At 36.9% G+C, this 23,831-nt stretch overlaps 1 protein-coding gene across 1 annotated transcript in view; it reads left to right on the forward strand.

Moving 5' to 3' along the window:
* LOC129241893 (uncharacterized) overlaps window positions 1–23,608 on the forward strand; it is a 62,480-nt gene extending 38,872 nt beyond the window's left edge. The window contains exons 6-10 of the mRNA XM_054878442.1: window positions 16,870–17,101; window positions 19,137–19,242; window positions 19,314–19,415; window positions 19,480–19,683; window positions 22,469–23,608. Coding sequence (XP_054734417.1) covers window positions 16,870–17,101; window positions 19,137–19,242; window positions 19,314–19,415; window positions 19,480–19,683; window positions 22,469–22,771 — 947 coding nt within the window. The 3' untranslated portion in view covers window positions 22,772–23,608. The remainder of the gene's footprint in view (window positions 1–16,869; window positions 17,102–19,136; window positions 19,243–19,313; window positions 19,416–19,479; window positions 19,684–22,468) is intronic.
* Window positions 23,609–23,831: the final 223 nt, after the last annotated feature.

Raw genomic sequence — 23,831 nt, forward strand, 5'->3', positions numbered from 1 at the left:
ACCCTGGGCATGCTTCAACATCGACGTCGGCGCAGAATATTCATGGCCTGAAGGTTATGCTGTGTATCTGGTGGGACCAGCTGGGTGTTGTGTATTATGAGCTACTGAAACCGAATGAAACGATTACGGGGGATGTCTACCGACGACAATTGATGCGTTTGAGCCGAGCACTGCGAGAAAAACGGCCGCAATACGCCGATAGACACGACAAAGTTATTTTGCAACATGACAATGCTCGGCCACATGTTGCACAAGTGGTCAAAACATACTTAGAAACGCTCAAATGGGATGTCCTACTCCACCCGCCGTATAGTCCAGACCTTGCGCCATCCGATTACTATCTCTTCCGATCGATGCAACATGGCCTGGCTGACCAGCACTTCCGTAATTACGATGAAGTCAAAAAATGGATCGATTCGTGGATTGCGGCAAAACCGACCGAATTTTTCACAAAGGGAATCCGTGAATTGCCAGAAAGATGGGAAAAAGTAGTAGTAAGCGATGGACAATACTTTGAATATTAAATTTGTAACCATTTTACGTCAATAAAGTTTCAAATTTCGAAAAAAAACCGCACGAACTTATTCATAGTCCTATTAATATTGTTGACCTAAAAACTCGAAAATACACCATTTTGAAATGTTTATTTAATATTAAAATTGAAATAATAAAAATGAACATTAATGCGTATTTACTGAGGTTGACAAAATACAGTCAACCAGGGCACCCAAAAGTTGTGTCTTACCATGCATGGGTTGTGGCACGGCTTTACTCCACATTGTACACAGATGGTACGCGAAAAAAGGCTTGAGAACCGCCATTCTAGACGATTGCGGTGGCAAAGAACTGCCACAACAAGGCAACTGAAAAAGAGCAGAGATAAATGGGATTAGCTTAGGTAGAGTGGGGTAACCAACATTAGCGGGAGCGAGCTTCTGGTCAGCTCGTTTAAGTGTTTATTCTTTTGAGCTTGATGGCGCAAAAGGTTTGTTAGCGCACACTGCTGTGGTGCCGATAAAGACCTTTAAATAGAAGGAGCCGTAAAATTAAATCGAAAGATTTATAATTTTTTGCAAATGGCGTCGTACTTCAATCATATTTGACACTTGTTAACTAGACAGCTGCAGCATACAAATAGAAAAGTAATGGATCGGGTAAAGGTCAAAATAAAGATTTACATCACTAAAGCTCATGTGTTTTTTTATTTAGTAAAACATAAACAACATTGTATGATTGATTCTATATTTATTAAGCCTTGTGACTCGGTGACTCTTAGAATGAGTTTTGCACGTAGAGGTCGAGCGTGATACGCTCAGCAAATAAATTGATAAACAAAAATACCACTTGCTGCATACCTATAGATGGGAATGAATTTAAATGGAAGTCGCTTAAACATTAAAGTTCATCATCTTACTTGTCCAGAGCTGTGGACGGATTTATTTATTTTTGCATTAATTTAATAATCTTAAAATGCAGTATTTCTTACAGACTATCAAATACAGATTAATGCTAACTAATTCAATCAAAAATAAATTAAACTTATACTTACAATTTACTTGTTTCATTGTAATCAATGAAATAAAATTTAACATTTCTTATAATTTATAAAGAAAGAATATTAGAAAACACTTAGAATTTAGTTTAAAAATTCATTTAGTAACAATTTGAAGTGGTACTTTGTAGAAGAAAAATCTAGGCCATTGTAGTTTGAAAGCATATTAAATTCTTTCAAAGTTCTAGAAATCGAGGCATTGGAAGCAAAATTAGTTCTAGCCACCCTTACCAAAAAATATCATGATTCGTTTGCTTCGCTGAAGAATATTGAAATTAGTTTTCTCGAGTAGCGATGGGGAGTCAATCGCACCACTTACCAAATCGAAAACGAAAGTGAGGGTGACAATAGTCTTTCTAACATCTAGTATTTATTGAGTAATTAGCAAGCACAAACTTTTATGGTATGGAATTAGATCAGAGAAATTCAAAGAACACAAAGCACAATACCGTTAAATTCTTGACTATACTTGTGATTTAGCTTTGATGAGGTTACGAAACGTGTCGAAAAAAATTGTCTACCAACTCATTTTATACCGGCTGAAATGTTTTTCATGTATTTTTGACATTTAGTAGAATAAGAAAAAATAGTCAGCTGCGCGCTAGAGGGGGGCAAACACGTCAGCTGAACAGGTGAACTTGTAAAAAAAATTGAAAAGTAAAACTACTTTATGTCAAATTTTTTTCGACACGTTTCGCAGCATCCCACGCACGTGCTCACCGCTACTGGATCAGCTGACGGTTGGTTTCATCGTCCATTAGATGACGTCTGCCTTCAGTATTAAAATCATGAAATGATGAGGACAAAATGACCCCTGGCTCCCGGACTATAAAAGCTTTCCGGTCATGTATTTTAAGTTTGAACGCATGGATCAACAAAGTCCGAACTCTAACGTCGAATAAAAGCAACTACAGAATATGACTTTAAAATGGTGTCATTTAAATTAAAAAGAGATTCTAGAGTCAAATATCACACCAAAATCAATAATTTCATTTGAATAAACAAGAACCACAGGCGTAGTATTGTACTAAGAGTGTATAAGAGAACAAGACTTAAGAAACACAAAAGAACTTGCTTTCGTTTAAGTTTAACTTATGTATTTTTAATTTTATTTTTATTTTTTTTTTATTTCATTTTATTTTTTTATTTTAGTTTATTTTATTTATTTTTTTTTTGAGCTTAATCCATTGCCGGAGATTACACATCGCGGATAAAATATTCAAGGGATTGTGCTCTGGTGCAGCGTAGTCCAAGTTCTACGCCCATGCGATTGCTACTGCTTAAATATTTAACAATCTACGAACTATTGCACATGTGTCCAGTATGGTCGACTTCTGCATGTCTTCTAAAAGGTGTTGGCAGTAATACTTGTTCAAATTTTTGATTCGGTGCTTAGGCACTAATCCAGTGGAAGATATAATTATTGGAAATATATTCACTTCCCTCGCTTTGTACATCTGTTTAAGTTCTATGGCCAAAACTGCATACTTCGATATTTTGGTGGAGTGTGCTTTGGATGTTGCGATTAAGGGGCACCGCTATATCGATTACTTCGATTATTTTATTTTATTAGATTTTATTTTATTTTATTTTATTTTATTTTATTTTATTTTATTTTATTTTATTTTATTTTATTTTATTTTATTTTATTTTATTTTATTTTATTTTATTTTATTTTATTTTATTTTATTTTATTTTATTTTACTTTATTTAATTTAATTTAATTTAATTTAATTTGATTTGATTTGAGTCTGTGCTCTATACTTGCAGTATATCTTTAAACTATGAGCATACAAAAGACAATTTTGCGTTATTAAAACAACTAGAAATATCATTGACAAAAATTATAAAAAGTAGGGGACCCAGTATACTTTCTTGGGGTACACCAGAGGTCGCAATAAAAGAAATAGATGACGCATCATCAACATTAACAACACATTTCCGGTTTTCCGAAATTCGGTCAATAACACCAACCACCTCCCATATAACAGTCATTTTCTAAACCAAATGAATATAGCGTTATATCTCTATAATAAATGCAGTAAAATCATTCAAATTTGCCAAAAGTGGCAAACCCAGAAAAATACAGTGTAATTTTGCATAGGAATAAAACACTCTTATTTGGGTAAATGCGTGTATTTCGATAACACCTTCGTGGAAATCGCCCAAATATTGTACACTTATTGCACTTAAATATACTTGAGGTCGGAGAAAAACCATGCCTACTTTTTAATACTAAATACCACGTTAATACTAAATCTCCGTCCGTCCGTCTGATGTTTCGGGTGTTTTTTTTAGCTGCATGAGAGCTATCGATATCAATAACAATGGTTTGACAGCTCAGAATGACAAACTGTCTTGACATTTCTGCTCAGTAAGGTTTGGCAAGTCATCACGAATCGTTTAACGCCATAACAACGCTTGCAAATTGTGGAAATTTAATTAAAAAATAAAATAAAAATAAATCTGTTCGCGAAGTTCTTTTGAAATGAGAAAGCTGCCGTTACTTTGAATGGCAAGTGCTATCGATCTATGCTGACTGATTTTAATTTGGAAAAATGTATCAGGTAATCATCGACGACATTCGGTTTCAACAAGACGGTGCAACTTGCCATGCAATCAATTTATTCCAATATTCAAGCCACTATTGACGCCATATGGCCAGATTTATTGGAAAAAGTAGTCAAAAATTGGACTGAGCGAATGAACCATATAGCTCGTAGCTGCGATGGGCATATGCCGGATATCATTTTCAAAAAATAAATACCATAAAATTATAGGTAGTATCTACCAGATTATAATAAAAAAATAATTCCAATAATATTTCTCAAGCCCTTAAAATAACACCCGATACAACTCTTATTCTTTTAAAAGTTTGTTTGATTCCAGAGAGTAACAACCAACGGACCAAATTTAGCAATTCCTTCCTTTTTTATTTACGAGTATAAGCTCAAAAAACTTTGTTAATTGGAATGAAACAAGTTAAAGCAGCTTGCGGACTCCGTGCCAAATAGAATAAATCAAGTGTTTTAAAAATAAAACATATTAATTATTAAAAAATTAATTATTACAAACTAAATATTTATTTTAACCATAATTTAGAATATAAAGGGTGATCAGATTGGAGGTACTTTTTCCAATAGGGTTTTTTTTTTGTCAGATCACGCGCGACTACTGTCACACTAAATACATAATTTTTTTACATATTCATTGACATTTTATCATAGAAAGACTTGCGCCTCAAAACGTTTACAAATCGTAAAATTGTATTATGAAAATTTACTCAATTTATTCCAATATTCATCGCGCGCTCAGACAAAATTATGCTGTACATAACCGTCCTACCGAACGCACCATCTGCAAAATTGAGAATAATTTTACATTAGTGGATGACACTCGACCGATTAGACCACGTACAGTTTGAAATGAAGATAATATTGCGGCTGTAAATGAGAGATTTGCCGAAGACCCGGAAGAATCGATTCGGCGCCGATCTCAAAAACTTAGCGTATCTTATGGCACTACTTAGGCGATTTCACGCAAAGATCTTGGTTTGAAATCGTATAAAATACAGGTAGTCCAATATTTGAAAATTTCCACATTTCAGTCGTTGGGCTCTTGGAAAACTCGCTGAAGATCTGCATTTTGCGACCAGAATTTAATGCAGCAAAATTGCGTATTTTTGCTGAAGAGTAATCCGAAGTCATTCAGGAACAGCCATTACATCCATTGAAAACAACCGCTTGGTTCAGCTTATGAGCTGGAGGAATTATCGGTCCATATTTCTTCAAAGACGATGTAACAGTGAATGGCGAAGGCTGTCGCGCCATCGTAAACTGCTGTTTGGTGCCGGAAATTGAAGCCCGTGATCTCCACAACATTTGGTTCGGACAAAACGGCGCTACTTGCCACACAACCATACAGCTCGTGAAACAATGGATTTTTACTGCGTTGTCGTTTCGGTGAGCAATTTATCTCCCGTCTCGGAGCAATGGATTTGCCACTAAAATCGTATGATATCATACCTTTGGACGTTTATTAGCGGAGGTATGTAAAGTCTAAATGCTTTGTGGCTAAATCAACTTTGATTGAGGTGTTGGAAGCCAACATTACTAAAGTTATTCACGAGATAACGAGTGAAGTCCTTCAGCGAATCATTCAAAATTTGTGTTTACGGATGGCGGAATTACGGCACAGTTGCGGCCAACATTTGAAAGAGATTATCTTTAAAAACTAAATATTATGAAATAACATAATAAAGATTGCCCAATCAATTCGAATTTTCGTAGTTTTATTTCAATTTAAAATCCGATTCCTCTATATTGATCACCCTTTATATAGCATATGCACTTATCTCCTACGCGGAATTAATTTTAATTTTTTTTTTATTTAAATAATTTATTGAAATTGAGTTTCTTTATTCTATAATTTTTTTTTTTGTTTTTTGTTTTTTTTTTTAACCAAATTATACTGAAACGTTCAAAATAATTTCTGGTTTTCAAGAAAATATGCTGGTGTTATTCCAATTCCTTCTATATATACTTATTTCCCTAAAGTGTGTCCGAATTCAATGTTAAATTACATATTTGCGACACTCTGAGCGTATTGAATTTCTATGTTGATATTTTTTTTGTAATATTACACCGGCATTGGAAGCATAAAAAACTAAAAAAAAATCTTAAACTCTTGCTGGAACAATATTCAATGAACTTAAACCAACATCGTGTATTGCTTCTACTTCAGTCATCGACTGCCAATATGCTATTTGTCTGCCATTTCATTCTTGAGCAATTGACACTGACTGCGAAGGAATAAGCAATTTCTCAAATGGATAATCAAACACATTTCCGTTTTCTTCCTCTTTGACCCGGTCTTGTAGAATTTTCGACATGTGCACATATTGGCAAAGCAAACACAAACATTCGAGTAAATAAGTTGAAAATTTTAGAATGTGGGTTAGTGCGCATGTACATATGTACTCGTAGTTATTGTTGGTGAAACAAGCCGAACGCGTGCTTGCTACCGCAAATGAGCGGATGTGTAGGGGTGCACTTTGGGTAGCATTCTGGGTTACATGACTGCGCGAATAAATAAATATTGATTTCTATTATATAAACCGTCTGGAGTATCAGTCAATCTCACTTTGACATTTCACTTATCACTACACTTTGGAATTTCAGCTTGCAAACAAAATATGTTGTTACTTCAGTTGAAGTGATGTATTTGTGGTTTGAACTTTTTGTGGCAACAAATTTTATTGTAATTTTTTTTAACTAATTTTCCTTTGCCTTAACAGTAATACATATCAATTTTCACATATTTTTAAAAATTCACTCAACACTTTTTTGTTGTTTTTTTTTTTGCAAATTTATAGATACTAACTGTATTTAATTTTATGCACCGTTTTGCCGATCGTAGACGTAGGCGATCCGTCGGGAATGTCTGCAAACGCGAAAATCTGAAAGTTAACTGATTTTTAAATCCATCAATAAGAGCCGAACAGAAAAAACAAAATACACTAAGTACAAGTACAAGTACATCGTTACATGTACACGTAGCTGGCTGCAATAGTCATAATCATGAAATGCTTACTGAAAATCCCAAAAAATCATAGTGCATGAAAATAATAATCAACAGTAGCGGTGGCGCAGGCGTGAAGGCGGCAATGACGGCCAACAACCGCAACTGGCAAGACAGCGAACGACCAAATAGCACCACTTACCCACATACGGGTGTATGCATATGCATGTATGTATGTATGTACGTACGTAAGTAGGTACTCGCGCACCAGTTATGACGCCAAAGACGCGCGCGCGCTAATGATTAATTGACTAAAGACGATGGCTGATCATAATGAAGCTGGTTGTGTACAATAATGCGCGCAATAGTGTTGGTTATGTGGAGTAATGTTGACGATAATGAAGCCAATGAGAGTCAAGTGCGAGCTGTAGCGCCGCCACTGCCGCCATCAGCGCCACTGCGATTAACTCAACCATTAAAGAAATTTGATTTAGAAAGAAAATTAATACAAAACTCCACACGGTTTTGGCATGAAAATGAGCTGCTAACCAAGTGTACAACAATTCGCTTGTACTCGTAGGCATGCACCATATGTGTGCGGATATGCCGGTGCACAGACTCACCCACCGCTGCTAACGAAACCAACAACAAAGCCTTTGGCGCACAATTGCATTGGTGGGCCAACAGAATTTTAATTGTAGCTAAAGCCTGTAAATGTGGCAAATAAAACAAAACAACAAAAGAAAAAACCTAGCTACAGAAAATAAAAAAGAGAAAACAGAAACAAAACATGTTGAACAAAATATTATAAAAGTTGCAAGAAGAAGATATTATTTGTAATGTTAGTAGATACTTAATAACTATTCACAATAATTAACCAAAAAAAATTATGCTCAGTAGGTTGCTCGCTTTTGCATTTAACCAAACACACAACAAAAACAATAAATATATAATATAACAATACATACATGCCACATATATATGGATATATACAACATATAAGTACATATTTACGTAACACCCTGCTGGAGAGAAGGCGGACTTGTATGGAGGAAGCATGGAGCATTTAATAGAAGAAATAATCTTAGTTCGCCATTGACTAGAATAATACCAGTCGTAAAATGTTCTAATTATCTGCAAATTAGTTGATGTTTTTTTTTTCTTAAATAAGAATTGCAATGATTACATATTTACAGTCACTCAATCAATTATATATTCCCCATTGCTGTTTACAACCTCTTCCCACCTCTGGAACAATTTGTTGGTGGCGTTCCGCCAAAAATCGGCTGGTTTGGTGTCAAAGAAGTGGTTGAGCCAGTTTAGGGGCCTAATTGTTATCGCCCTTCATATGGTTTGATAGGGAGCGGAAAAGATGGTAATCGATCGGTGCAAGGTCCGAAGAATACGGCGTATGTTGCAGGACCTCCCATTCGAGCTCTTGGAGTGCAGCCTTGACGCTCTTGTTTGACATGTGGCCTAGCGTTGTCGTGAAGGAGTAGATTTGACCGGTGTAGCTGGACAATGTAGAGCTCTTATTGACCGTACCAATCTTTTCGAGCATTTCCCAGTGCACCTCCTAGCCGCACCAAACACATATCATTTTCTTCTTTGAATGAAAATCCGACTTGTCTCTCGAATTTGGCGAATCTCTTGGAGCCGTGATGATTCGGTACAAAAAGCGCTGTTTGTGACCGGAGGTTGCTCGATGGCGGGCGAGATGCTGAGAAGCAATTTGAAAGCGACTTTCTTTGTTTTGTTTTTTTTTTTTTTCATTGAGCTCGTGATACACCCAGGCTCCCAATTTTTCGGTAAAACCCTTTGAATGAAGGTGATTGAGAATCGTTTTATGATCGTAGTTAATTTTTTCTGCCAATTCACGACTGGTTTGGCGACGGCCCCTTCAAAAGTTATTCTTCGTCGAATTCACAAGGCCTTCCGCTGCGGGTCATGTCATCGACGTCAAAATCACCATTTTTGAACTTTGCGAACCATTTCCGTGCTGTAGACTCGCCTATGACACTTTCTCCATACACGTCGCAAATGTCCCGAGCTGCTTCGACAACTTTTTGACCTCGATGAAAAGCAAAGAAGAGCAGGTATCGAAAATGTTGATTTTTGCCTCCTGGGTATGCCATTTCAGAACCTCAAAACTACTGAAAAATTAAATAACTCGAAAATACAATTAACATAATTACTTGTAGAGCAGAAAGAGCTCTATCGAATGCTCCTACCCTTGGCCAAACAGCAAACAAATCGTTGGAAAATAAAAGAAAATATAGAAACGCTATGAACTTATTCTCCAACCCAATATTTAGCAATTTGTTGGATATCCTTTATTATCAATTACAGCTTTAAACCCACGTAGCATGGAGTCAGCCATTCTTTTTTTGTTTTGTTTGTGTATTCTGAACTAATTTGTCATGGATGTCGTGTTTTCTTATATTTCACTTGAAAACCGACCACAAATCTTCGATGACGTTCAAATCCGCCTTTGTGCAGGAGTTTCAACAATGTGGAAACATTTATAGTATATACTAACCATTTTTGTATTATTTGTGACTTGTGCTTAGGGTCGTTATCGAAACTAATCTTCAATTTGTAATATTCTAGCGCTTTGAACCAAATAGTTGTTTGTTCATTGTTTCGATAGAGACCAAATTCCCAACTCCATTTGATTGGATTCATCCCCAAACCAGAACATTGCCACCGCCATTTTTATTTTTTTTTTTTTATTTAATTTTTTTCCTCATTCACTCCTCTCCGGAGCATAGGGCCTCGACAAGACTTTGTCTTGCGTTGGTTTCGTTAATCTTTTTGATTTCTGACAGGTTAGGTGATTAGCCCGCCGTTTTTTATAGTAGCTCCCAAATTTTGGTGTTTGAGCTCTGCATTGGCTTCGCGCCATATACAAAGTTAGCCATCTGGTCCAAATAATTTTCTTTTTACCTCATCTGCAAAGGGTACGACCCCTCAAAATGCTGGTGTTCTATTTAGATGGTCGTGCGCAAACTGCAATCTTTTACTTCTATTCTTTGCCCTTCGTAAAAGATTATTACGGGCTATTGTAGCATTTAAATTTGCGTTCCTCAGTACTCTTCGAACAAGGTTCGAGTTACCTAAATCCTTTCTGGTCATTTCAGTTAACATTGGAGCGCTTATTGCTGGATTTTTCTTCATTTGACGCAGTAACAACTGTTTCGTTGTAAAAGTTTTATTTGGAGCCTGTCGTCCCTTATTTACCATACGATTTTCGGGCATGAAGCGTTCAATAATATGTTGAGGTGTTGACGGACTTAAATGTATAACTTCAACTGTTTTCCGATGGGACATTCCTTTTTTAAAATTCTCTTAAACTAGCTCACGCTTTGCTCTCGAAGTTCGCGGTGAGTGAACACTTTTTTGTATTTCATGTTGAGAAATTGAATAAAAAAAAAGTAGTATACTCTGTTTGTCATTTTCGCAAAATATTAAAAAATATAATGGGGTGGGTAACTAAGTTATTTCGAATTTCACTCATAGATGGCTTCAGTAGAATTTTTAGATTTGCAGACATAGTACAATGGGCGGCCGCCGTGGATTGGTGCGTGACTACCATTCGGAATTCAGAGAGTGATCGTTGGTTCGAATCTCGGTGAAAGATCAAAAAATTAAGAAAAAGTTTTTTCTAATAGCGGTCGCCCCTCGGCAGGCAATGGCAAACCTCCGAGTGTATTTCTGCCATGAAAAAGCTCCTCATAAAAAATATCTGCCGTTCGGAGTCGGCTTGAAACTGTAGGTCCCTCCATTTGTGGAACAACATCAAGACGCACACCACAAATAGGAGGAGAAGCTCGGCCAAACATCCAAACATCCAAACATCCTTGGAGACAATCCACATCAAGGACGTCCAAAAACAGCAACAACACCAGAAATCGTAGAAAAAATATAGGATATCGTATTGGAAAACCGTCGACTGCCTGAAAGATATTTAATAAAAGCCCTAGGCACTTCAATGGGCAGTGAGCCCAGTGAACCTGGTTCTTCGGCTTCGAAGCGAGTTAGTGTCCAGAAATTGGCCAAGAAAGTGTTAGAATCAGTTTTTTGGGATGCGAAAGGAGTTTTGTTTGTGGATTACTTGCAGACTGCTAAAACAATAAATTTTGGATATTATTCTAACCTTTAAGACCAGCTTGAGGAAAAAATTCGTGAACAAAGACCCAGTTTGCAAAAGAAAAAGATTATTTTTCATCAGGGCAATGCACCTAGTCACAAGATCATTTTGACAATAGAATAGCGACATCTAACTGTTTCTATGACCTAAAAAATCATGTGTGGAAAGCATCACAAGCTCCAATAATTTTGAATCGACATACATAAGTCGCGACTGATGAGTCATCTCCAATACCGTCTATGTTTGCTTTATAGTACATATTTTCCAGTCGTTCTTAGATAAAATATAGGCCATCAATAAACAACTTAGATTAGACTTATTTAAAGCGAGGAACTTCACTTGCCGCCAAGAGCGGCCTGCGCTACAACTTCTGCTTCGACTAGTCGCCCCTCCACGTGTTCGATGGTCTGCCGCATCTGCGAATTGTGAACCCAATCTAGAGCTGCTTTGGAGTTGTCTCCATTGGGTTCCCGTGAAGTATGAGTTCCAATCCATTTCCATTTCCAACGCCGGATTTCTAGTCCAGAGATTGTTGTCTGTGGCAGTGTTAGGCCAAAACAAAATACGCATGATCCTACGAAATCTATGTTTTTGTTTTTTCGGTTTGTTAACTCCACACCAATATCTAGCTAGTTGGTGAATTGAGGTCCAAAAAGCTCCTGCTCCTATTTGTGGCGTGCGTCTTGATGTTGTTCCACAAATAGAGGAACCTCCAGTTTCAAGCCGACTCCGAACGACAGATATTTTTTATGGCAGAAATACACTCGGAGGTTTGCCATTGCTTGCCGAGGGGCGACCGCTATTAGAAAAATCGTTTTCTTCATTTTGGTGTTTCCCCAAGATTTGAACCTACGTTCTCTCTGTGAATTCCGAATGGTAGTCTCGTACCAACCCATTCGGCTACGGCGGCCGCGTGAAATATACATTTTTTAAAAATTAGTTCAATAATCCACTCAGTTCAATTTACTTTTACTTCTTATTTATCATCTGGTCATAATGTCAGCGATAGCGATTATTGTTGATGTTGGTTATTATTCGTGTGTAACATTTTTTCGCTTTATTTAAATTTTTTCCAAGTTTGTTCTTCTTCTTCTACTTCGAGCTCTGAAACCTCTTTCTCGCAACTGTAGTGTTGTCTAGTTTTGCATATGAAAAAGCAAAGAAAATAGCAATTTTTTTCAATTACGTGGAGAATTTTGTAGGCATGCAAAATTGTCGCGTTGTTTTAAATAAATGTGTTATGGTTATGTACAATGGACTGTATTGAAAAAACAGAGATTTAAAAATCCATCCTTATATTTAAATTTCTTTAAAAAAGCCGTAAAACACTTGTGTTACAATATATTTGAGGTTATGCAACAAAATAAGGCACTTCTTTTTAAAGAAAATTCGTTATGGTTTTTTGAGTAGTATGTGCTATTTTTTGTTTGTTTATTTTTACTACTTTTTACTTTTTCATATTCAGTTAATTTAAAAGCATTTTAAAATTTATTAAAAGGTGTTAAATGTTAAGAAGAGGTGAGAGAAGAAGATTCTTGCATAACCTCAAAATGAGCAAAAAATTAGATTTGCCTTTTCAAGACATCAAATTATATACGAATAAACAAATTTTCCCCTCAGCATAAACTTTAAATACAAGAGTGGCCTTTTTTAGTCTATTTTTTAATTATAACTTTTTTTTTTTACTTACAATTTGCAACTTTAAATTGAAAAGGGAAACATACACCAAACTCGAAAATTTTCTCAATTTGGGTATAAAAAAGCTCTAAATTTATTGCAAAGGGGTTGGCAACGCTAGCTATGCATATACTCATGTGACGTCATACACTCTCTGATGGGCGCAATCTAGTTCCTATTATTTTTGATACCGACCGATCTCACAATGAAATTCGCGTTACGTATTTCCAACTGAACTGAAATTTGACGGACTTTACCTATAGACGTGCCCATGGTGGACATTTAAATTATGCCATTTTTTATATATAATTATTAACCCCTTAACCTACGACTTAGATTCGAAGATGTTGGGCCGAAATCGTATACAAGCTCGCGATGTTTTTTTAAGTCATCTAGTTTTAACCCCGCGAGCTATGCCCGTCATTGTAGGTTAAAGGGTTAAGAGTCCTATTTTGAATAAAAATATAAAAATAGTGAAACATCAAAGAAACTACATTTTTACATGTTTTCTTGGAAAACAATATCTGGTCGCGTCTTTTGAAACACCCTGTTTTAAAGGTAGTAACACTTGAGCAACAAAAACATTTACATGTATTTTGTTTTTATGAGTCTTAACGTTAAAATTTCCATGAGAAACAAAGCAGCAACAAATAAAAGGCAATCAAGACACAAAATTGGAAAATCAGTTCTGTAATGCCGTCACCTGGAATGATTTCACCTCGTATTCAACTATCTGCAAAATTTGAATTTTATTCTTATTAAAACTCAAGCCATTTACTTTCGCTTTATTTAGTTCTGAGTTCAATAAACGTTGTAGACTCATGAACTTTCATTGTAAAATTAGTTTTTTATTAAAATACAAGGATTTTTGCATACTTTGGTTTGTTCCATTAACGCTATGCTTTTAAGTATTCGTTTACGCTCCGTATTTTCTTGATTTACCTTCATAATATGGCAATAAATATTAGCTATTATTCACTCACATTAACACAAGCGGGCACATCTACTCATAAATATATGCTCACAATCGTATATTCATATCACATCGAAATGAAATGCTAATAAACTTGCCAATTCGCAACATTTTCCAACAATAAACTACTAATGATAATTCAACATGCGAGATCGAAAAGAAAAATTCCATTCGAATTTAGCGTGAAGAGTCGTGCTCTAGAGAGCATTGAGAACATTTAACTACATAAAAGATGTCGATGTAGATAGATGAGCAATTAAATTTCTACCAGAATTCAAGGAGTCAATAACCCCGGCTAGCAGCGGGATAAGGGAAATGTGCTAATACTTAAAAGTGACACTACGTTAAGGAAAAGTGAAGATTTGAAGGCATGGCATTCTCGATATGCTTTCCGTGGTATGAATTTTACTTTTTTCTAAACAACATCAAAATTTTTACAAAGGAGATGTGCTTAGTTGTACTTATTTGGCGTGAAGCTTTAATGCCAGCACTCAGCTTTAATCTGTCCATACACTTATACGAAGGTCGCCTTTTACATTTTGCGCCAAATAATGATAACACGATAAAATAGTAATGAAAATAGCTTTATTGTTTTTCAAAATATTCTTCTTGGAAGTCAGTACGCTAACGCAATCGTATGAAACAGCATTTTTTCAAAGCATTTTTTTGTTGTTTGAGAACAAAAAGAAATCATAAGATGCCAAATCAGGACTGTAAGGCGGATGACCCCTTAACTCGACTTTTGTGTGCTCAAAAACTCTCTTGTGTGAGCCCATGCGTGAGAGCTCGCATTGTCGTGAAGCATAATTTATCTTCGGCGGGTGGTTTTCCTTAATTCTCCGGAAACTTCTGGCAAAAAATAGTTGTGTATCACTCAGAATTGACTGTTGTAAGTTTCTCTAGTGATACAATTATCCCAATTTTCCAAAAAAAAAAAACAGACGACCATTTGCTTTGACGTGTTTCTTCCGCGAATACATTTTGTTGGATTAAGCTCGTCTTGGAGCAACAAACTGTCGATTGCTGTTTTGTTTTCTGCTCATGTGCATAGATCCAAGATTCGTCAGCTATTATGATGTCATAGACGTGCTTTGAATCACTACGGCTGAATTTCTTTAACATTTCTTGCGCTAATCGACATGTGTCCCTTTTACTGTGTCCAACGCGAACAAATCTTCTTGACAACCAAATGTTCATTCAATACTGCATGTTTGCTTCTCTCACTAATGTCCAATGTTGTGTTACCAATTCACACACCCGGAATGAGGAGCCCATCCTTTGGCAAATAAAACGCAGAAAGTGGCAATGAATAGGTCACACACTTAGAAAACCACCAGATAGCATCACGAGAGTGGCACTGGACTGGAGCCCGCAAGTGAGCAGAGATCGCGGTCAGCCAAAAATCACTTAGCAAAGGTCGATGTTGCGCGAATTAGCAGATGCCGACATCACATTGGGCGGCGCAAAAACCATAGTGCAGAACCGTGTACGATGAAAGAGTCCTGTCAAAGCGGTATGCTCCCGAGCGGTGTGAACAAGAATATAAAAAAATTGTTCAGCTCACTGAAAAAAGAACAATAAAAATATCAAATTACAGTTCATCACACGTAGTGTTGCAGAGGTGGCCCTGTTAAAAGGCAGCCTATATATTCAGTGGATATTGACTTTCGTGGATTTCAAAATGCAGATGTCTACTCGATAATAGTCCAAAACTGTACTAGCAAACTTTATTTACACAAGGAAAATCAATTTCAAGTGCTCTCCGCCGCACATTGCTTCTCACAACTTTTTTGGAAAATAGTGATTAGTTTTTAATACGCGGTGGATAAAGAGAGCGCTGAATCATTTGCATTTCCATGAAAACTTAATATTCAGGAGTCTTTAATAAAAGTTCTCAGCAACTCATGCAAAAAAAAATTGTGGAAAATCAAAGCGATTTTGCTGACAATTTTTTTTAAATTAAACTTAGTAAAATTTTTGAAATTTCTTACGAAATCTGGAACTTTAATTTATGAGGTTTACACAATGAGCTATGTTTTTATTGAAAAATTACGGAAAAAAATTTTGCATGAAAAATGTTAGAAATGTTGTAAAAAATATAAAGTGGATTACTTATGGCGTATGTCTACGCCGAACATTAATTTTTTTTTGGCAGAGAATTATGAATATACAGTCCTGTGCAAAAAAAAAAACCGGACAGCTAATTTACCCTATTTAAATTTCTATAGCTTGAGTATAAAGCTTCTTGGCGGTAAGTAGCTTTTTTTGTGTATAAATAGAACAGTTTTGAATTAATTTGTACAATAATTTAACCAATAAGTGAAATAGTTAATACGTGGCAAGTGTTAATATCAAAAATATGCCAAGATCGAAGCAAATGGGAGCTGTCGTTGAGGGCAGAAGCAGGCAGCTGAAAAAAAGCCGAAGAACAAAACTGACCTGGATAACATTATAATGGACACTTGGCACAACGATATTTCGGAGGAATTGTTGCAAACCCTGGTTACATCAATGCCGAGAAGTATTAAAGCGGTAATTAAGGCGAAAGGCGGTGCGACCAAGTATTAAAACTTCAAATTATAACATTTATAATGAAATAATTAATTTTGTTTTGAATTAATTAGCTGTAAGATTATATAATAAGGATAAACTAATAATAAAACATTCGTTATTGACTATGCTAAAACAAATAAAGTATGAAAATATTAAAAACACGTATGAAATTTATTGATTTTATTTCATACTTTTGTATTAAAAACACAATGGAATATAACCACATTCAAACATATTTGATAAAATCCACACTACTTCAAAAAATGGAGTTTTCAGACTGTCCGTTTTTTTTTTTGCACAGGACTGTACATATTTACATACATGAATGCATATATACATATATTTTTTAAAGCTATTATTACAAAAAATATTTGTCCACTCTCATCTTGCATTTACCTAAAAACTACGAGACCGATTTGATTTTATTTTGTTTTTACTTTTCAGGCGATGTTTGTGTCGAGTATATACAGGGACTTCCACACCTAACAGTGCCGTTGCCAAGTCGATTGGAAAAATGCCGATTTGCTCTAAGGCCTGTCTCACACAAAGTAGGCGATTTAATCGAAATGTTGAAAATTGAAGACCACGGTATTGATCGAGCGATTGTGCTGAATCAAAATGGCATACGGATATCCTCCACATGCTCCATCGATAGCCTTATGGATGAGCCATTCTGGTGAGTAAAAAAAAACATTGTTCTTTGTATGCAAGGATGATAGATTTACATGGTTTGACCAATAACTGTGGTGAAAAACAAAATTGTAGGAAGAATTTCGACTGCCACGTGATGGGGATTCGAGAGCCGAATTCTGCGCGATCATTTCCCGTGTATTCACACACACGTCCAAAAACATATTCACACACTTTTCCAATTAGTCATTGTTCAGACGGCAATGAAGTGGCATTGTGTTGATTTTTTCGTATACCACTAACACAATCTTAGTTTTTTCGTAAACAAACCGCTTCGTGTCGCGCCAATCAGCGCCAAATTCGCTGAGAGCCGAATAACGATCTGTTATTGGCCACACCTTCGCATTTCTTATCTCCATGAAAATAAACGGTTCACTTGCATCGAACTGTCACTTTGCTCTCCCAATTTTTGGTTGACCGATAATTTTTCGGATTCATCGAACGTCTGCATGTAAAAATTAGGAATAACTATTACTCATTTGTATGTGTTTGAACGCAATTTATATCTGCGTATATTAATCTGTATATATAATACGCGAAGACAAGGTAAAAAAACATTAGGAAGTAACTCTTACCGGCAACGGAAAGAATACGAGTACGTCTCATCTAACAAACAACATTTTCGTTATACAGTGTCCGGAACTCGAAGTATGAGTATAACCAGTCCATAAATTTAGTTTGGAAAACTACTTTTATTCAATTCAAAGTAAAAAATGTGTGAAAATAATACAAAATTAAGAATCAATTTACTTTTGCTCGATACGACCATTTTTGCCTTGAGACGGTTCAGAAACGAATCAAAAGCTGCCCGAATGTGACTTACAGGTATTTTGGCCCACTCGCGGACAATGGCTTTTTTCAGCGCCTCGAGACTGGTGAATCTTTTAGGTCGGACTTTGCTCTCCAAAATGGCCCAAAGAGAATTCTCCATCGGATTCGCGTCTGTGGAATTTGAGATCCATTGGGTGGACGTTATGAAGTGCGGAACACTGTTTTTTAGCCATTTTAGGTTCACTCGAGCTTTGTGAGAAGATGCCGAGTCCTGTTGAAACGGCCATGGTCTGCTATCAAAATGTTTGTCTGTCCACGGCTTCAAAGCAACCTCCAAAATACTTTCCCGATAATACTTCGCATTTACCTTGACGCCAGGCTCGATGAAAAACGAGCCAACGGTTCAAACCATAACCTGTGTCGGGTGCTGCCTCCTGGTGGCCAATCGATGATTCAAATTCTCGTATGAATGGTCGATCAAATAAACTCTTAGTTTTGGGAATTTACGAACTTCTTAATTTGAAAACTTTTGTCGTCAGAAAACACAATGTTCGGAAATTAACCGCTTTCGCTCAAGCGAAGCAACTCCTTCACTCTCTCAAGTCTGACTTGTTACTGCTTTGGAGTGAGATCATACGCCTTTTAGATCTTATAGGGCTTGACTTTGAGATTATTTTTCAGTATGCGGCGGATGCTACGGTCAGATATTTTCAGTTCTTTCGCCATTTGATTGGCACTTCGTCGGGGATTTCGCTCAAGTCGCTTCTTCAGTTTTTGAACATTGTCACGTGATGTTGCAGTCTTTTGATGGCCACTCTCATGACGTGTCGCGATGCTACCAGTATCATTGTAACGAGTAATGGTGCGATAGACAAACACTTTATTTTTCCTTTTGAAATCCTTTACTGACTTTCTTCTTTCGCGTTTACTCTCGGCAAAATTCTTCGGCGCACATGTAAACAGCACTCTAGACTGTCATTAAGCCAACTAACAGACAGCTGAGCGGTTACACTGAGTGGTTACACTTCGAGTGCCTGACCCTGTTTTTTAGAATTCGGGCATCGTTTTCAATTTGTAAGTTCGGGAAAACTGAGTTTTGCTCCCTATATAAAAGATCTTTAAACTCACAATATCTCGACTATTGCGACTATTCTGCAGCATCTGGAGGTATATGCGCTGTATGCAAAACGTAGCATAAATTCTAATAACACAAATCAATAACATTAATAAAATATTTAATTATTTTCCAGGCTGCAAATAAACGACAACAAATATGAAGTGATCCCTCCAAAAAGGAAAAAAATCGACTCAGAAGACTTAAAGAATCTTAATGATATTAGAACTTTAGTTGCACAAGTAAATATGAATACAAAGGCATTTAAAATATTTTTTTTTTTACTAATTAACAAATAATCTTTACCTTACAGTTGTACGAAGCTTTACACGTCGGCGAATATCATTTGCAAAAAGAGGAAGAGCTGGTGAAAAGAATAGAAAAATTAAAATTTGAAATTGCGCCACTAGAAATAGTAAGACTTAATGGCATTCCAACATTACAAAAATTATTGCATATTATTTTTTATACGTTTTTAGCAAAAACAGGAGCTAGCTAAACTCGCTGAACGTAAAACCGTCGTCGCAACATGGGTTGGACTCAGTTTGATGGCAGTACAATTTGGCGTTTTGGCGCGCCTCACTTGGTGGGAATACTCTTGGGATATCATGGAACCCGTCACTTACTTTGTAACCTATGGCACAACGATGGCCATGTATGCTTACTACTGCCTAACAAAAACGGTAAACATTTGAACGTTTTTTTACATATTTTATTTAGACTGACTGGTTGTCCCAAAAATAGATACTAACAAAGTGGCAAGGTAAACCCATTGTCATATGAGTAAAACACGATAACAGAGACTGCCTAATTGGCACCAAAAATAACTCATCTAACACCCCCTCCCTTTGGTTCACACTCATCGAAGGTACACGTTTCCGGAGCCTACCGTTAGATAACCTTGATGGCAACACTTAGTGGTGGATGTGGACGATATGAAGTTCGGAACGTTGTTTTTTAGCCATTCTTGGTTTACTCGAGCTTTGCGAGACGGTGTCGAATCCTGTTGAAACGTCCATGGTCTGCCACCGAAATGTTTGTCTGCCCACGGCTTCAAAACAACCACCAGAATACTTTCCCGATAATATTTCGGATTTTCGCAATTACCTTCACGCCAGGGTCGATGAAAACGATTGCAAAGCGCCCATCTGTAGTTACAGCGGCCCAAACCATTACCTTTGGCAGGTGCTGCCTCCAAGTGGCCAATCGATGACTCAAATTCTCGTAGGAACGGTCGGTCAAATAAACCCTATCGTTTTGGGAGTTTACGAATTACTCAATTTGAAACATTTTATCGTCAGAAAACACAATGTTCGGAAATTGACCGCGTTCGGCCAAGTGAAGCATCTCCTTCGCTCTCAGGTGACTTTTTGCTGCTTTGGAGTGCGATCATACGCCTTCGGGATCTTGTAAGGCTTGACTTTTAGATCATTTTCCAGTATGCGGCGGATGCTACGGTCAGATATTTTCAGTTCTTTCGCCATTTAATTGGCACTTCGTCGGGGATTTCGCTCAAGTTGCTTCTTCAATTTTGAACCATTTCTCGTCACGTTGCAGTCTCTTGATGACCACCTCCATGACGTTTCGCGATACTACCAGTATCTTTGTAACGAATAATGGTGCGATAAACAAAAACTTTATTAACTTTAAGGTGCTCGAGCTCACTAGCAATCGCTATTACATTTGGAATGCTTTACTGATTTGCTTTTTTCGCGCGCTTGTAAACAGCATTTAGTCAACTAATAAACAGCTGATGCCCGTGCGTCATTTGCGCAAGCGGTCTGAAGTTGGTTACACTTCGAGTGCCAGACCCTATAGATGGTTGCACCAGCGCATTACGCGAGATAGAGGCCATGTGGGGTAAGAACGCCCAATGGCAGCAGCAACATGTGGACACAAACCATGTGGACCACTCCGCTTGTGTCTTGTGTATCTTAATGTGGCACCACCCATCCCACTGATTGCATCTAACCGATGTAGAGTTTGAGTGGAGCCGTCTTTAGCAAACGCAGCGGAAGTAAACTTGATAACCACTCGTACCATTTTCTGAAATTCAAAACATGAAACAACAAATTATAACAACTTCGATTATTTCTGTGATTTTATCGGCATTTTCCTGAAATTCAAAAATGCCCGAACGGAATCGACGAAACCGAAATTCCACATAATTAGCTGTTACAGTACCGATACCATAAACACCATTCACTATTTCATCAGTCTGGGTTGCATTTTCGAATTTATGAAAGAAAAACTGTAAAATGTATCGAATTTTCTCTTTTTTGACTTCCATTGTCAATACCCACCTGAATGGAACAAACAAAAAAATGAGTTGTTAGTGTGAAATGTCACCTTTGCAACGAGCCCAAACTTTAAATTATGCGAACGATACGTGATACCCATGCGTGATGGGTAATGGATTTCTTTTTTACCAAACTAATATTACAGGGTTTGATTGAAAAGTTATGAACCTTCCCGCGCGGAGCGTCTGCCAAGCGATCAACCGAATCGGCTGGTGGGGGAAAATGATCGTTGGACCTTCCCCTTCCACTAGAAAACGGTCCCAGTTCGCTGGCAACAGCGGTGCAGTCAACATCGCTCCGCGCGTGAAAGCTGTTTTAAAAGTGTGTTAGGATTTTGCAGTGGCGAAAATGCAGCGATCGTTGGAGCAACGTTACTCGATCAAATTTTGCGTAAAGCGAAGCAAAATGAGTACCGAAACCATTGGGCTACTCAAGGAGGCCTCCGGGGACCAATCTCTGTCCAGTGCCCAGGTAAAACGGTGGCACAAATCGTTCAAGGAAGGCCGGGAGCACGTCGAAGACGAACAGTGATTTAGAAGGCCTTCGATGACGCAAACAGACGAAGATGTGAACCGGGTTCGTGAATTTTTGTTCATTGACCGTCGTGCTAGTCTACGTGAGATCAGTGAAGAGTTAAATTTAACTTATTACAATGTGCGAGAAATCGTGACCGGAAAACTTGAAATGCGCAAAGTGTGTGCCAAATTTGTTCCAAAGGTTTTGACTGACGAACAAAAGCAATTGCGTGTGGAAAAGAGTCGTGAAGTATTGGAAAGTGATGGTGCTTCCCCACCCTCCCTACAGCCCAGACCTGTCCCCTCCGGACTTCTTCTTGTTCCCGCGCCTGAAAAGAAAGCTGAAGGAGAGGCGTTTCGACTCCATCGAGGCGATCCAAAAAACTGTGACAGCCGGATTGAACGCGATTCCGGCGGATGAGTTTAAAAAATGTTTACTGCAGTGGAAGGACCGCTACCACGCTACCAGCGGTGTGTTGACGCTCAAGGGTCATATTTTGAAGAATATTAGTTGTATAAGCCAAAAGGTTTAATAAAACTGCTTAAAAAAAATAAGGCTCATATTTTTTCAATCAAATCCTGTATATTTTATTTCATTTCATGATCTACTTGTATATCGTTACTACTTTCTAAATGTATTCCCTTCATTTTAGGAATACAATTGCGAAACAGCCAGAGATCGCATGTTCTTGCTTACCATACACAAAAAGGCCAAAAGAAAGCGCATGAACATTGAAAACTATAATGTTTTGAAACGCCTAATTGCCGAAGCTGAATACGATTTACGTCGCCTAAGGGATCCCATCAATTTGCAACTGCCGCCACATATGGACCGTGCACAGCGGCTCACACCAATTGAGCCATTGAGTGATGATGACGGCACCGAAACACAGCACAAAACCAGCGAAAGGAAAACCGCCGGCTTCCGACTGCCCTTCTTAGAACCGAAAAATTAGATATTTGTATGCATACGAGTACATAAAGCACACTTTATCATTTTAAAGATATTTCTGTATGTATGTATTGTGTGTATGTAAGTTTCTCACTAAAAAATGTTGAGTTGTTGAGTTTATCGAAAGCACAAATTGGCTTCATGCAAATACAGATATTATTGATGAAGGCATATAAGTAAATACAAACTTACATGCATGCAATTAAATATATATTTATTTTAAGTCGCACATGTTGCATAATACGATTTGTTCGTTCATCGTTTGTTCGTTTGTCAAGTTATTTCACTGTTTCAATGAGTTCTTATATTCAATCTTAATGAAAGTTGCTATTTTTAGCCTTAATCCTTGTATACCCATATTGATTAGATTGATTAGGAGAATTTTAAGTGGCCTTCTGATGGTATGTATGTACATATGTGTATTGATATCAGATCGATCGCTTCTTATACTAAATAGTTAAATTTTATTAAATTATTATCGCAAGACAATTGTTACCTGTTTGCCAACATATTTATGTGAGTGATTACAATTAAATAATTCATGTGACGGGCACATCAAAGGCGGTAAATTATATTGTAGGCATTCGTTGTAGGTGGATTCGTGCAATGTGCAAAAACTTTGTGTGACCACTAAAACCGTGGATGTATACTTTTGTGATTAAGCGCACAATCTTACCTGTAGATGCATATATACTTGCTTACCACTTGCATATATTGTTCCTCACCTTATGAGATGCGTCCTTCTCACTATAAAATTATATTATTTATTTTTCTAAAAAGTGTAATTTAGTTTTAACGGTTTATTCAAATAAATGTTTGTAATTTAATTGTTTATTTCAAATTTTGTTTTTCTGTTTTCTTTTTTGTTTTTCTGTCTTTTTAAACGATAACGCTCAATGCACTCAATAGTACAATGCTTTGCGGGGAGCTACTACTAGTTTAAGGTTAAGCAAAAGTTTAAATCTCATTTTGTGTTTTACAGCAACTTTTCTAAATACAGTGTACTCTCTCTTAAAGGGTTAGGGGTAGTCAGAGGCCCGAAAAATTGTGATTTTCAATAATTT

The sequence above is a fragment of the Anastrepha obliqua genome, chromosome 3, assembly GCF_027943255.1.
Source record: "Anastrepha obliqua isolate idAnaObli1 chromosome 3, idAnaObli1_1.0, whole genome shotgun sequence".
Taxonomy (NCBI): Eukaryota; Metazoa; Arthropoda; class Insecta; order Diptera; family Tephritidae; genus Anastrepha; species Anastrepha obliqua.